Source organism: Aricia agestis, chromosome 21 (assembly GCF_905147365.1).
Source record: "Aricia agestis chromosome 21, ilAriAges1.1, whole genome shotgun sequence".
Lineage (NCBI taxonomy): Eukaryota > Metazoa > Arthropoda > Insecta > Lepidoptera > Lycaenidae > Aricia > Aricia agestis.
This window is the reverse complement of record NC_056426.1, coordinates 1,314,700-1,327,841: the sequence shown is the minus strand read 5'-3', so window position 1 is coordinate 1,327,841 and position 13,142 is coordinate 1,314,700. Positions and strand designations below refer to the sequence as shown.

The following is a 13,142-nucleotide window of genomic DNA, read 5'->3' as shown; positions in this document are numbered from 1 at the left end:
ATGGCATAGTAGCTCAAACTTTTTAATTTATGGGGTTCAATTTTTTTTTTGATTTCCAAAAGGGCCACCGAAAAAGTTTGAGAACCGCAAGTCTACTGCTATATATTATTAAAGTTGATTATATGGATACGGGTTTATTATCCACAGACAACAACACAATAACAGAGGAGTTACGGGTGCGTTTGACGACTAGATCTTTAGACTTGGACTAGGTAAATCACGAATGAGGGTAAATTTTTTCAGTTTTTGAAAAAAATATATCAGTCAAATTCACACAATAAAACCATTGTAGTTTAATATAAATATTTATTTTACTTAATTATATTTATACAAATAAATATACTTACTGAGATTATTATAGTTTGTGCGTTTTAAGATGATATGGGTGACAGTTTTCATGTTCCTTGCTACGGGTTTTTTTTACAAGAAAACAAAAAAAATCTAAATGTAATAAATTATATTCCATCTACAAAAACAAATGTTTAGTTTAATTGTAAATGAATACAAATTAAAAGTTGCTAAATGCCAACTGATTATTATAAAATTATATTATTAACTGTGAAATAGGAGTATAAAATTATTGTTACGAAAATATTTGAAAAATGTCAGATGCACGAAACGGAACTCATGCCGATAGAGATTGACACTGTTGAATCGAAATCAAATCGATAAAAAGGGCGGCCATTTTAAATCGCCGGCGCCACTCTGAAACGTCAGTACGAAATCGATAATTATTTCGATTACAATTCCTTTACGAAGTGATTCGATATTTTTAAATTATCGATTATTTTTTTAAGGTAACTTCCAATGATGTTCTACTTATACAGATCTGTTATGTCCATACTATTTTCCGGCTTAAACTCTTCCGAACAATTTTCAAATTCAAAATTGCGAACATTGACAAATTTGACAGATAAGTGAAACAAAAGATACGAAAAACCATTTACATAAAAGAGACAGTTCTATTTTTAAACATCGAATCGTATCGCTGTCTCTTTCTCCGCCTGAGCTATGACGAAAATTCGATTTTTTCCAGATTGTTCGAGAAAAATTATTGAAAATGTAAATAATCGAGGTATTTATTGCAATCAAGACATGTGGTAAGAGATTCCATGTGTTTTGTTTTTTTTTGAGTCATAAATGGTACATTTTCGAAACGCGCACGACGTCATTTTCAATTTATGTAGGTAAGACAAGACGCAGCATGTTCGTGACTGCGCTCGATGCAGTCTAAACAACAGACGGCCCAATTGGGCCGTATTTGAATCTTCACAACGCGCGCGGTAGTAACATATCTGCTTTGAGTATTTCATCATTGGGTAACTTCCCTATTATTGTCAATTATTATGTGTCACCCATATCATCATAAAACGCACAAACTATAGTAATTTTTTGTCAAAATATCATGCGTCTCTTTCATAAATATAAATAACGGAAGAGGTAACAATATGATTTGAACACACAATATCTTCAAGCTTCTTCAATTTTTCCATTTCACCGACTGCAAAGAAATAAAACGCATAAAATTATAACAGGTACCCAAATATTATGTATAACATAAAGTAAAACACTAAAAAGGTTAGTCGGTGTTTCGTATAAAACTATTCGTCCCGTGTATTAAACAATATTAGGACGAAACTCCATTCCCTAAAATTTGGGACGAGTTTAAAATAGCAAGTAGAAAATGGGGGTTATGTGGGTATTGACGTGGTCTTACTCAGTACAAACTTGTAGCCTATGAATGCGCTAGTCATTCAATCGCAGATTAAACCAGATGACTGCGACATAATATTATATACGACATCTGAAATCAATCACGTGCCTGATTAGCATACGCCGAAGACATATCTCACTCTCGAGATAATTAAAAACTACTCGTCTCATATTGTCATGTCAAAATCTCGACATTATCTCGACCAAACTATATAAAAATGTGTTATTTCGATGATAGATCTACGCGAGAAAAAATGTTTGTCATGCTAGGGTCAATAGAGATGAAGATACAAACCATCAAACATCGAGAAAACATGTAGAGTGAGATATATCTAGTTGGCGTATGCTAGGCAGGCTGGTCTTCGGCCTGCCCGAGCATTAAGCATACCACCTCGCTCAGTTGGAAGATCGTCTTCTTCGGCCTCCACACTTATCCCCACAATGGCTTCATCCGTTATGCAAACATTTTTTGAAACTTAAAAATGAATAGGTTTTAGGTATTAAATAATAATTTATGTTACTTACTGTATCTCGCAGCGTGTTCTCAGCTAATATGTACTCCTCTGACTGCGGGCTGAGAGTCATCTTGTAGTTGGTGAGCGCCGCTCTGTCCTTCTGTTTGTGTAGCATCTCTATTACTACAGAGTGCACCTGGAATTTCAGAAAAAATATATTTAACGTTGTTTTGTGTATCATCCCACAAAAAATTACGTATTGAATTATGAATGCAGTCATGTTCTTTAGATCATATGGAAAAAAATCGTGTGTATGCAGGTAGCTTTAGAACAAGACTGCATTCATAACTCAACGATTTCTTTGGGGGTTATTATTACACAAATGCTTAACAGCTTATTAAGTTATTTTACTTTACTATAGTAACCGCTTTTCACACTAATATTTACCTTGTAATGCTGCGCCAGTCTCAATCTCTCATCTGTTGGTAGCACAGCGAGCGCCGCGGCCAACAATCGAGACGGTGCTTGCAGCTGTTGTAGCCGTGCTAGCAGCGTCTGCGGCGCCATGTGGGACGAAACGCTGCTGCGGCCCAGCCAGTCCTGGGACGAGTTGAAAGTGGGACGAGTTTAAAATGTGGGGTAAGTTCAAAGTGGGACGAGTTGTAAATATGTGGGACTAATTTAGGTAATGAGGGACGAGATGGAAAAATGTGGGACCAGTTTGAAACACATGTGGGACGAGTTTAGAAAAATGTGGGACGAGTTTTAAATATGTGGGACGAGTTAAAAATTTGTGGGACGGCTTTGATATAATGTGAAACGAGTTTTATAAATATGTAGGACAAGTTTAGGAAACATGTGGGACGAGTTTACAAAACGTGTGGGACGCATTTTAGGGAATATTAACTACGCATTTTCAAGTCTTTGTTTTTTATATGAGCGGTTGTTTTAAAGTACATATAATTCTTTTAATTTCATATTTTAATATCACCATGAAACCGTACCTTTTTACTGAAGAGCGACTCGACGATGTCCCACTTGGCAGCGCCAGCGTGCACATTCAGTACCACCCATTCATACTGCACTGGAGCTATCTGTAACAACGTCATACAATAATATATTTTTTACGATTAATTTTATAGGCTTTTAATTTTATAGGGGCTAAAATGATGCTTTGAAGAACACAAAGCATCATTTTAGCCCCATTTAAGACAGTAAAAAAAATGAATCATATTATGATTCATTTTTTTTACTGTCTGCTTGCAATAGGGATGATGACAAGGTCAAAGATTAGCAAATTTTGTTAATAAAATAAAGAAATCACGGTAAAAAATAAGTGTTCCCAAAATTTCAGCTTTATGACCTAGGTTAGGTTTCATTTTTCTCTACGCCACTACAAAGCAGCGACAATAATAATTATGTTTAGCTAGACCAATGTCGGTAGATAATGAACCCTATTGCTTAGGTCATAAAGTGGCATTTTGTCGATCGTGGTGGCTTACGGCAAAGATTGGAAAGCCAGAGTTTAGTGGAGATGTGTTGTTCAGAGCTGGCTTGCTGGTGTAACTCCGTTGCGCCTGAATTCATTTATAGCATGGGAACCGTACATTTTTCCGGGACAAAAACTATCCTATGTCCTCCTCCCGGGACCTCAAATTATCTCCATACTCAGCAAAATCGGTTCAGGGGTTTCGGCGTGAAGAGGTAACAGACAGACGAACACTTTTATTAGTATGTATTACAGGTCAGTTAACTAAAGCTGGTACGTAAACAGTACTCACACTTATGCAATTTCACTATAAAATATGTTTAAAAATAAATGATTTTGTAGGTAGACTAGAGTCCCAAACGCTGGCCGCGCGCCGATCACACTTGACTGACTTGTAACATCGCGCTGTATTTATAAACAGTAGGAAAAGAAAAACAAGAGACGGGCAGACTTTTCATGTTGCGTATATTCACAGACACTACACAAGCGCAACATTTACATGTGTTGATCGTGCCAGCTTTAGTTAACTGACCTGCCCTAGTAGACAAGTGGCAAGCGATTATCGTAAACGCTAACAAAATGTATTCGATTTGACATTAAGTCATCGCTTCGCTAGCGAATTACTAATGTCAAATCTCATACATTTTGTGTATGAAGTGTAGATGGAGAACTATCTCTGTATGTAAAAAGTGTCCGCTGAAATGCGTCAAATTAGGGTGGCGCTACAGTAGCAACAGGGTAAATTTTAAATCATTTAGCAGCTTTTATTTCAGCTATTTTAGGTTATATTTTTCAAGATATATTGGTATTAACCCAGTAATTCTGTGACTCGGCTATTCGGCTAACTTCAATTTATATTTTGTCACCAACATACGGCTACATTCATTCCATACCCTTTGCTGCAGCTAGCACCACTCTTGGAGGATTTTTCAACTGTTATTTACTGCGTACAGCTGGACACTTTTTCAAATATCCCCCATCTATACTTAATATTATAATTCTGCAGAGTTTGTTAGTTTGTTTGTTTGTTGGTCCGATTTGAAAAATTCTTTCAGTGTTAGATAGCCCATTTATCGAGGAAGGCTATAGGCTATATTTTATCACGCTAAGACTAATAGAAACGAATAAATAGAGGAAAATGTGGAAAAAACAGGGGGAAATTATTTGAAAGGGCTTATTTGAACGCGCTAATCATGGGAACTACTGGTCCGATTTGAAAAATTCTTTCAGTGTTAGATATTCCATTTGTTGAGAAAGATTATAGGTTATATTTTATCACGCTAAGACTAATAAGAGCGAATAAATAGAGGAAAGTGTGGAAAAAACGGGGGGAAATTATTTGAAAGGGTTTATTTGAACGCGCTAATCTCAGGAACTACTGGTCTGATTTGAAAAATTCTTTCAGTGTTAGATAGCCTATTTATCGAGGAAGGCTATAGGCTATATTTTATTATTCTACGACTAATAGGAGCGAAGAAATAGAGGAAAATGTGGAAAAATCGGGGGAAATTATATGAAATTGCTTATTATCTTAAGATTCTTAAGAACTACTGGAGCAATTTTTATGTTATTTGGCAAACATGAAGAATAGACCACGTTAAGGGACATAGGCCATTTTTTGCGGAAAAATGTACGGTTGCGTGAAATTCCTAAATTACGGAAGCGAAGCCGCGCGGAACATCTAAGTATATATAATAAAATCGTAGGAAAGTCAATGCTGTACATTGAATATTTTTGTACAATAAATAATACTTGGGACATGATCTATTTTTACGTGATACATTTTTCATTCGACGACCTCTGTGGCTCAGTGGTGAGCGCGTTGGTAGCTCAAGCCGGGGGTCGCGGGTTCGAATCCCGCCGACGGGACAAAAAGTTTTCAATGTTCCCGGGTCTGGATGTGTATTAAATATGTGTATGATATAATAAAAATCTTAAATATATGTATAGTATAAAAGTATTAAATATATTTCCGTTGTCTGGTACCTGTAACACAAGTCCTTTGGGTACTTAGCACGGGGCCAGACTGACGTGGTGTGAAGCGTCCATAGATAAAAAAAAAAAAAAAAAGATCTACTATACCAACGCGGACGAAGTCGCGGGCAACAGCTAGTATAAGATAGTTCTCCTCCATCTACCCTCCATAATTTTGTGGCGTTGTTGGCGTTTACGATAATCGCTTGCCGCTTGCCTAGACCCTTTGTATCATTTACCTGTTGTCGCTGGCACAGTGTGAGCGGCGACATCATGTTGCCAGCGCCCTCGTGCCAGTGGTTGGTGCAGCAGTGCGCCAGGCAAGTTAGTGGAGACGCGTTGTTTAAAGCTGGCTTGTTGACGCATTTCTGCCATTCTGTAATCATTTATAGTTATAATATATTAACGATCTTGGAAAAACCAGACACAAATAATCCTCACATTATGACCTTATTATTTGTACTTTTCATAGTCCTTTAGCTCAAGAGTCAAGACTGATGTTTTTGTGATCATTATCCTGTCATATTTTGCGATGTCACAAGCGATGCTTGCGAATAGGCGCCGGCAGCATATTCGGCAATCATCGCGTGACTTCGGCAAACTTCGGAAAACGGCGCCGGCAGCGGATTGGACTAACTAACTGAACTGGATTATTACAAGTAACAATGTGTTAGTTGTATTTTAAAAATTGTTTTTCAAAAAGGAGGAGGTGCTACGTCACACAATAGATAAGCTATTGAGCTTATCTATTGTTATCGCGGCCGCATGTGGCCGCTTGGGAGTTAAAGCATTATAGTTTGTGCGTTCTAAGATGATATGGGTGACAGTTTTCATGTTCCTTGCTACGGGTTTTTTTTACAAGAAAACAAAAAAAATCTAAATGTAATAAATTATATTCCATCTACAAAAACAAATGTTTCCTGTAATTGTAAATGAATAAAAATGAAAAGTTGCTAAATGCTAACTTATTAATAAAAATTATAAATATTAACTGTGAAATAGGAGTATAAAATTATTGTTACGAAAACATTTGAAAAATTTCATATGCATGTAACGGAACTTATGTCAATAGAGATTGACTCTGTTGAATCGAAATCAAATCGATAAAAAAGGGCGGCCATCTTAAATCGCCGGCACCACTGAAATGTCAGTACGAAATCGATAATTTCGATTGCAATTCCTTTACGAAGTGATTCGATATTTTTAAACTATCGATTAATTTTTGTTTGGTAACTTCCCTACTATTGTCAGTTATAATGTGTCACGCATATCATCATAAAACGCACAAACTATAATTTAATATTAAAAAATTAATCGTTAAATGTGTTGATAAGGACTCATGTCTAAGTTTGAGCAAACTCGGTTCAGCAGTTTGATTGCAAATCATTTAAGTTTTGTCTTGCGAGAACCGTTAATTTTGTCGGAATAAAAAAATATTTGATGTCCTTTCTCAGGACTCCAAATATCTCTCTTGCTCTAAAGTTAGTAACTTTAAAGTAAAAACTAGGCCTTTAGATCCGTTGTGGATGATTTATACAGTATTTTTCAGAGCGAAGTAACCACTCCTCAAATATTGTAGTGCCTGGGACAAGATTTTTAAATGTCCGTATGGTTGCCCAAGCGCATACGGCATTCTCGCATCATAGTCGGCCTAGTCCAGAGGAAAGAACTAGTCAATACGTCTGGGACCAACTATGTGCGGGTTTCCTCACGATGTTTTCCTGCACCGTACGAGCGTCCGTATTATGTACTTGAGATCAGAAAATGTCTCATAGGTACACGCCTCCACCCGGGTTCGAACCTGCACTCTCTAGGAGTGCGAACCGAAGGTCTACTTTAAAGTATGTCTATACCAAATTTCACTAAAATCAATTCTGCGGTTTAAGTGTAAACAGGTCAGACACTATTTTATTCAACTCTCTCTCTGGATAACCATTATCAATAATCACACAAACTCACCGAGCAACTTAACATAATCGTTGACCATCTTCAACTGATGTGCATCAACCCCGGGCTGATTGAAGTGGTTGGAGGCCAGGTTGGTGACTTTCCGGAGTAATACTTCCACGTTGGTACCCTGAGTCCTGACTAGATGTTGTAGTTGGTACACCTGTGAAAAAAAACGGCATTTAGCATTTTTACAGTAGCAAGTAGCAACGCGAGTAATTTTTTTTTTTAAATATTTATATTGGTGTAGCGAGTAGGCAACACAGTCGGATGACGGTATTTTTTTTTTTATGAAATAAGGGGGCAAACGAGCAAACGGGTCACCTGATGGAAAGCAACTTCCGTCGCCCATGGACACTCGCAGCATCAGAAGAGCTGCAGGTGCGTTGCCTGCATTTTTAAGAGGGAATAGGGGAGGGTAGGGATGGGAAGGGAATAGGGGAGGGTAGGGAAGGAATAGGGTAGGGGATTGGGCCTCCGGTAAACTCACTCACTCGGCGAAACACAGCGCAAGCGCTGTTTCACGCCGGTTTACTAGGCAACTGGCTGTTATGAGCCGGGACTTGGATTTTAGAATTTTCGAACTTATTTATGGCTCAATTAAGATTGTACTGTATTACATGGGTAAATAATTCATATTGTTCAATGATATTGCGCAATAAAATTGATCGTCAAGGGCCCACTTACACATGTGACTTGTGGGCCATTTAATTTTAATATAGGAAAATTCTATATGAGGCAGTTTACATAATACTTGGCATGGTCTTTACATAAATATTACTTACTGCAGCTTCAGGACTGCGTCCCAGCATTCTGAAATTAAAATAATTATTACTTATTTTGTACTAGATGACGCTCGCCACTCCGTTGCGCCAAAATTCGTTTATCGCGTGGGAACCGTACATTTTACCGGGATAAAAAGTATCCTATGTCCTTTCCCGTGACTCAAAATATCTCCATGCAAAATTTAAGTAAAATCGGTTCAGCGGTTTGGGCTTGAAGAGGTAACAGACAGACAGACACACTTTCGCATTTTTTTTTTTATAAAATAAGGGGGCAAACGAGCAAACGGGTCACCTGATGGAAAGCAACATCCGTCGCCCATGGACACTCGCAGCATCAGAAGAGCTCAGGTGCGTTGCCGGCCTTTTAAGAGGGAATAGGGTAATAGGGGAGGGTAGGGATGGGAAGGAAAGGGAATTGGGGATGATAGGGAAGGGGATTGGGCCTCCGGTAAACTCACTCACTCGGCGTGAAACAGCGCAAGCGCTGTTTCACGCCGGTTTTCTGTGAGAACGTGGTATTTCTCCGGTCGAGCCGGCCCATTCGTGCCGAAGCATGGCTCTCCCACGTATAAATTTATAATATTAGTATGGATTTGTTATTAATAATCCATAACAACTACAAAGAACTCCACTCTGTCTGTCTGTCCATTTTGCCTCACAATGAAATATGAAGTTATTTCAACAACATTTTACGTACTACCTTTATCTACAATCATCATAATATTGAATAAGCAACTTTCTAATCATTATTATCATTAAAAAAAGTTACTTACGTTAATAAGTCTGTGAGTTCTGTTATTTTTCCTTCACTTTGCAGGAATCCAATGTAATGACTGAGCGCCAGAGGTCTGGAGTTCAATAGCTCATACACCAACTTCTTGTTCAATGTTTGTATTAGGAATAATACTACCTGAAATATTTTATTATCATGCATTAGTATTCATTTTTATCCATAACATATCCATGCGAAAGTATGTCTGTATGTTATTTCTTCACGCCCAAACTGCTGAACCGATTTTGCTGGATATGGAGAAACTTTTGAGTCCTGCAGGCTTAGCACAGTAGAAATGCGAAAGAAAAGAAACGGTGACAGTTTTTGCAGACTGACAGATTTCCTCTGTTAATCCATCATTTTGATTACTTTACCGTAAGAACAAACCTTTCTATGGTGGCCATGCTATTGGGAAAGGATGTAGGACACTTTACATCCTGGAAAAACGTATGGTTCCACAAGGTATATGAATTTTGGTGCAACAGAGTTGCGTATTATTCAGTATTCCTTGACTATATTATTTTTTTCTTCCTTAGCATCTGACAATAATCTTATATATAAAAATGGATTTTCAAATGTGTTAGTCGCGCTAAAACTCGAAAACGGCTGTACGGATTGGGCTGATTTTAGTCTTAAAATATTCGCAGAAGTCCAGGGAAGGTTTTAAAGTGACACGAAGTTCACCGGGACAGCTAGTAGTTAATAGTAATATATCATACTCACAGTTAAAATGACATTGCCATCCCCTAAAGCCACCGCTCCATCAATCAACTCTGTTTTACTCTTCAAACTTCTGTGACAGTGAAGGGAGACGGAACGACCAAGGACCAACCTCTTGAGTGTGGCGGCTACACTGTGGTCCGTTTCTGGCTTCACATCTTTAGGATCTTTGCCTGATTGTGCTAGGATCACTGGAAATATAGCAAATGTTTTCTTTGAAGTAATAAAAAGGATATCCTTAAATTAGCCAAAATTCTATGTTAGATAGAATTTGATTATGAGAACATGATCATATTAATGGCCCCATTTCAATTTTTAACATCTAAGGCATTGATTGATGTAGATGGCATCAATTTTTTTCCAGAATATATTATCAATGTTTTGGAATAAGCCTATTTGTAAAATCTTCGCACAATATTAGCTCCAATACCTATTTTGATGTTGCTATGTTCTCATGTAGAGCTTTTGAGTGTGCACAATACCAGGAGCATTACTACTGCACCTGTAGTATCAATTATACAGGGCTCCCAGGCCCCCAACATGCGAAGTTACCCTTCTTAAGGGGCCCCAAATTTTTATGCAGGGCCTTACCAAGGCACGCTACACTTAAGTAAATCAGGTTACTTTGATATCAAATATGTCTTTGTACAACTTACACAAGTCCAAAACCTTCAGAGATATCAAACTTGACAGCGGCAACTGGTTAGCTTTGAGTGTAACAGCGACAGAACTGAATATGTTGTCCGATTGTCCGGATATAGGTTTCTGACCAATAGCCAATATCTCTTTGGGTGATAGCTGGAATTACAAATAAGGAGAATATATTCTTCTTCTTCTTATTAATTTAATGGCACCCAAAGTTGCAGGGTTGCATTCTGCCAGTGTCGGGAGAATATATTCTTACTCCATTAAGTAGTCTTATTGGTACTATTAGAGAAGTTGATTCCTAGGCAGAAGGGGGACCTGAATAATTTGGTCGCGTTATGTCAAAACAGGTCAAACCAATTTGACCGATCACAGCTTACATACACAAGTAGACCAAATGATGTAGGTCCGTCATCTGCCTAGGAATCAACTTCCTCGATGGTACATTATCCTGTTCATAAAACAGATTTTTATATGCATATGATTTATCAATTGGCACACACAGTGTGCCACCCTTGGGCCTTGGAATTAGAAATCCAGCAAGAACGAAAGCATCCAATAAGAATTACTTACCTATGCATTTTTTTTAATTTCACCTTTTATGGGTCAACCATAAAAATAAAATATGGGGTCAACAGGGAATCAATAAATAATTTAAGTTAGTATGCAAACCACGGAAAAAGCTATTGGTTTACTATTATATTAAAGTTTTGCCCTTATCAGAAGCATTACAAATAAGGACAAACAAAGTAAGTAAGTGTAAGAAAAATAAACAGAACAAACAATAATATTTACTAACAACATCATCGTCAAAGTTGAAGGCGTTTTCTTTCGTTTCGCTAGTGTTCCAGTAGTCATCGTCATCCATTCTCTGCGGATCTGTTTGTAAATATCTAAATAATAAACTACACAATAATAAAGCTGACTTTATTAATTTTATAATTAAAAAAGAGAACACGAAAAAATTTTTTTCAATTTTCAGGTTCTATTCTACTTCTTCTACTTTGTAAAACAATTGACAGCTGTCGCTGTTTTTCTTTATTGATATTGAAACTGACAAAGGCCAACAAATCGAAAAACAACAAGAAAACAAGCACTCCATAATATTATTATTTCCATACTATTCATACTAATAACAGAGTAAACAGAACTAACTTTTTATTACCTTCGTATGCCTTTATGAGATGAATCAAAAACCTCAGTAACTGGGCAAGGGCTAGTCAACGAGGTAACATTTTTAAATACAAAACGACCATACAAAGTAAGTGCCTGTTCACACGGGCGTTGCGTCAGCGTTGCACTTGCGTCGACACAGCGCTTCCGTTTGACACATAGCCGGCCACACGGGTCGGGCGCTGCGTCATCGCAGCGTAAATAAGTTCGGGCCACACTAACGTTTAACGTCAATGCCCAACAACGCGACAATTATTGCGATAATTTTAACGCGTTAAAGTGGGTGGCTACACTTGAACGGTCAACGTTTAATGCCCAACGGCGTTGAAAACGGCGTTGATTTTACTTAACCGACTTCAAAAAAAGGAGGTTATCAATTCGACGCGTATGTATGTAATATTCCAGAACTGCTTAATTTTCGTATATCAGCGTCTGAACAAATGTGCCAAAATATTTCAACAGTGTAGGTATTTATGTAGGTATGTAAGTATGTATGTATGTATGTTTTTATGTTTGTGTTCGCATATCTTATTTTTTTTTTTTTGTTGTACTAGATATTGTTCAACTTAGGGAATAGTGCAAGTTGCATCAAAATTGGTTCAGTGGTTTGGAGGTAGGGTGATTTAATTCTAAATTAGGTACGTACATTTTTGAAGTCGCTTTTATCTTTTTATAATGTTAATTCATTTCTTCAAAAGGTAATAATTCTATTATTCGTCGTCAAGCATCACTTTGCATTCCACGATTCTTGTTACTTTTGAGTTTCAGATCCCACAAACATGGTTCGGTTTGCAAAATCTCAAAATAAAGCAATTACTTTCTCGTTTTTAACTAGAGTGGAGTGAAGACTCCATAACCAAAGTACGGATTTAAATTAAAAAACGTGCGATTTAAATGCAAACAAGTCGAAGCCAACACGTGTGATCCCGTCGGGCTCTCAACGCAAAGTGACGATACGTAGTGTTGCCGCTTCATCGCATTAATTCTCGCGTTAATCTCTTTGATGTACCGCCACTAGAGCTATCGCCAAACGGCAAACGGCATTGTAAACGCCGTTGAAAATTATCGCGTTAAATTGTGGCTACACCTACGGCTAACGTCCAACAACGCGATAATTAATGGCGTTTGACGTTAGTGTGGCCCGAACATTACGAAGCAGTCTTCGTCAACACCCCCTCCCGCTTGGTCTCGGGGGCTGCAGCTGACTACTGTCCGTCATATTGAGTGCGTTGCGCGCTGCTGTCACGACGCAGCGCGCCGTGTCAACACCTTGGTTATAATTTGTATGTAAACAACGCAACGGCAGCGCTCCGACGACGCAACGCTGACGCAACGCGCCGTGTGGACTGGCTCTAAGACTATAAGGTATCCCAAGGGCCAGCCAGACTTTCGTCATTCTAGAAAAGCTGAAGGGAGAATGCCCAAAGGTGGTACCAATTCAAAATAAAGAAAATAATATTATTATTACA

General features: G+C 37.8%; 1 protein-coding gene across 1 annotated transcript; it reads right to left on the bottom strand.

The window, feature by feature from the left end:
• Nucleotides 1-1,318: 1,318 nt before the first annotated feature.
• LOC121737605 (vacuolar protein sorting-associated protein 16B) lies at nt 1,319-11,427 on the bottom strand. The gene is made up of 11 exons (XM_042129263.1): nt 11,300-11,427; nt 10,512-10,653; nt 9,859-10,046; nt 9,137-9,273; nt 8,364-8,391; nt 7,591-7,741; nt 5,871-6,007; nt 3,173-3,262; nt 2,616-2,768; nt 2,239-2,364; nt 1,319-1,501 (listed from the first exon to the last, which is right to left on the bottom strand). Exons 1-11 carry the CDS (start codon nt 11,366-11,368, stop codon nt 1,481-1,483), a joined length of 1,242 nt encoding a protein of 413 aa, XP_041985197.1. The 5' UTR covers nt 11,369-11,427; the 3' UTR covers nt 1,319-1,480.
• Between the last annotated feature and the right edge of the window lie 1,715 nt (nt 11,428-13,142).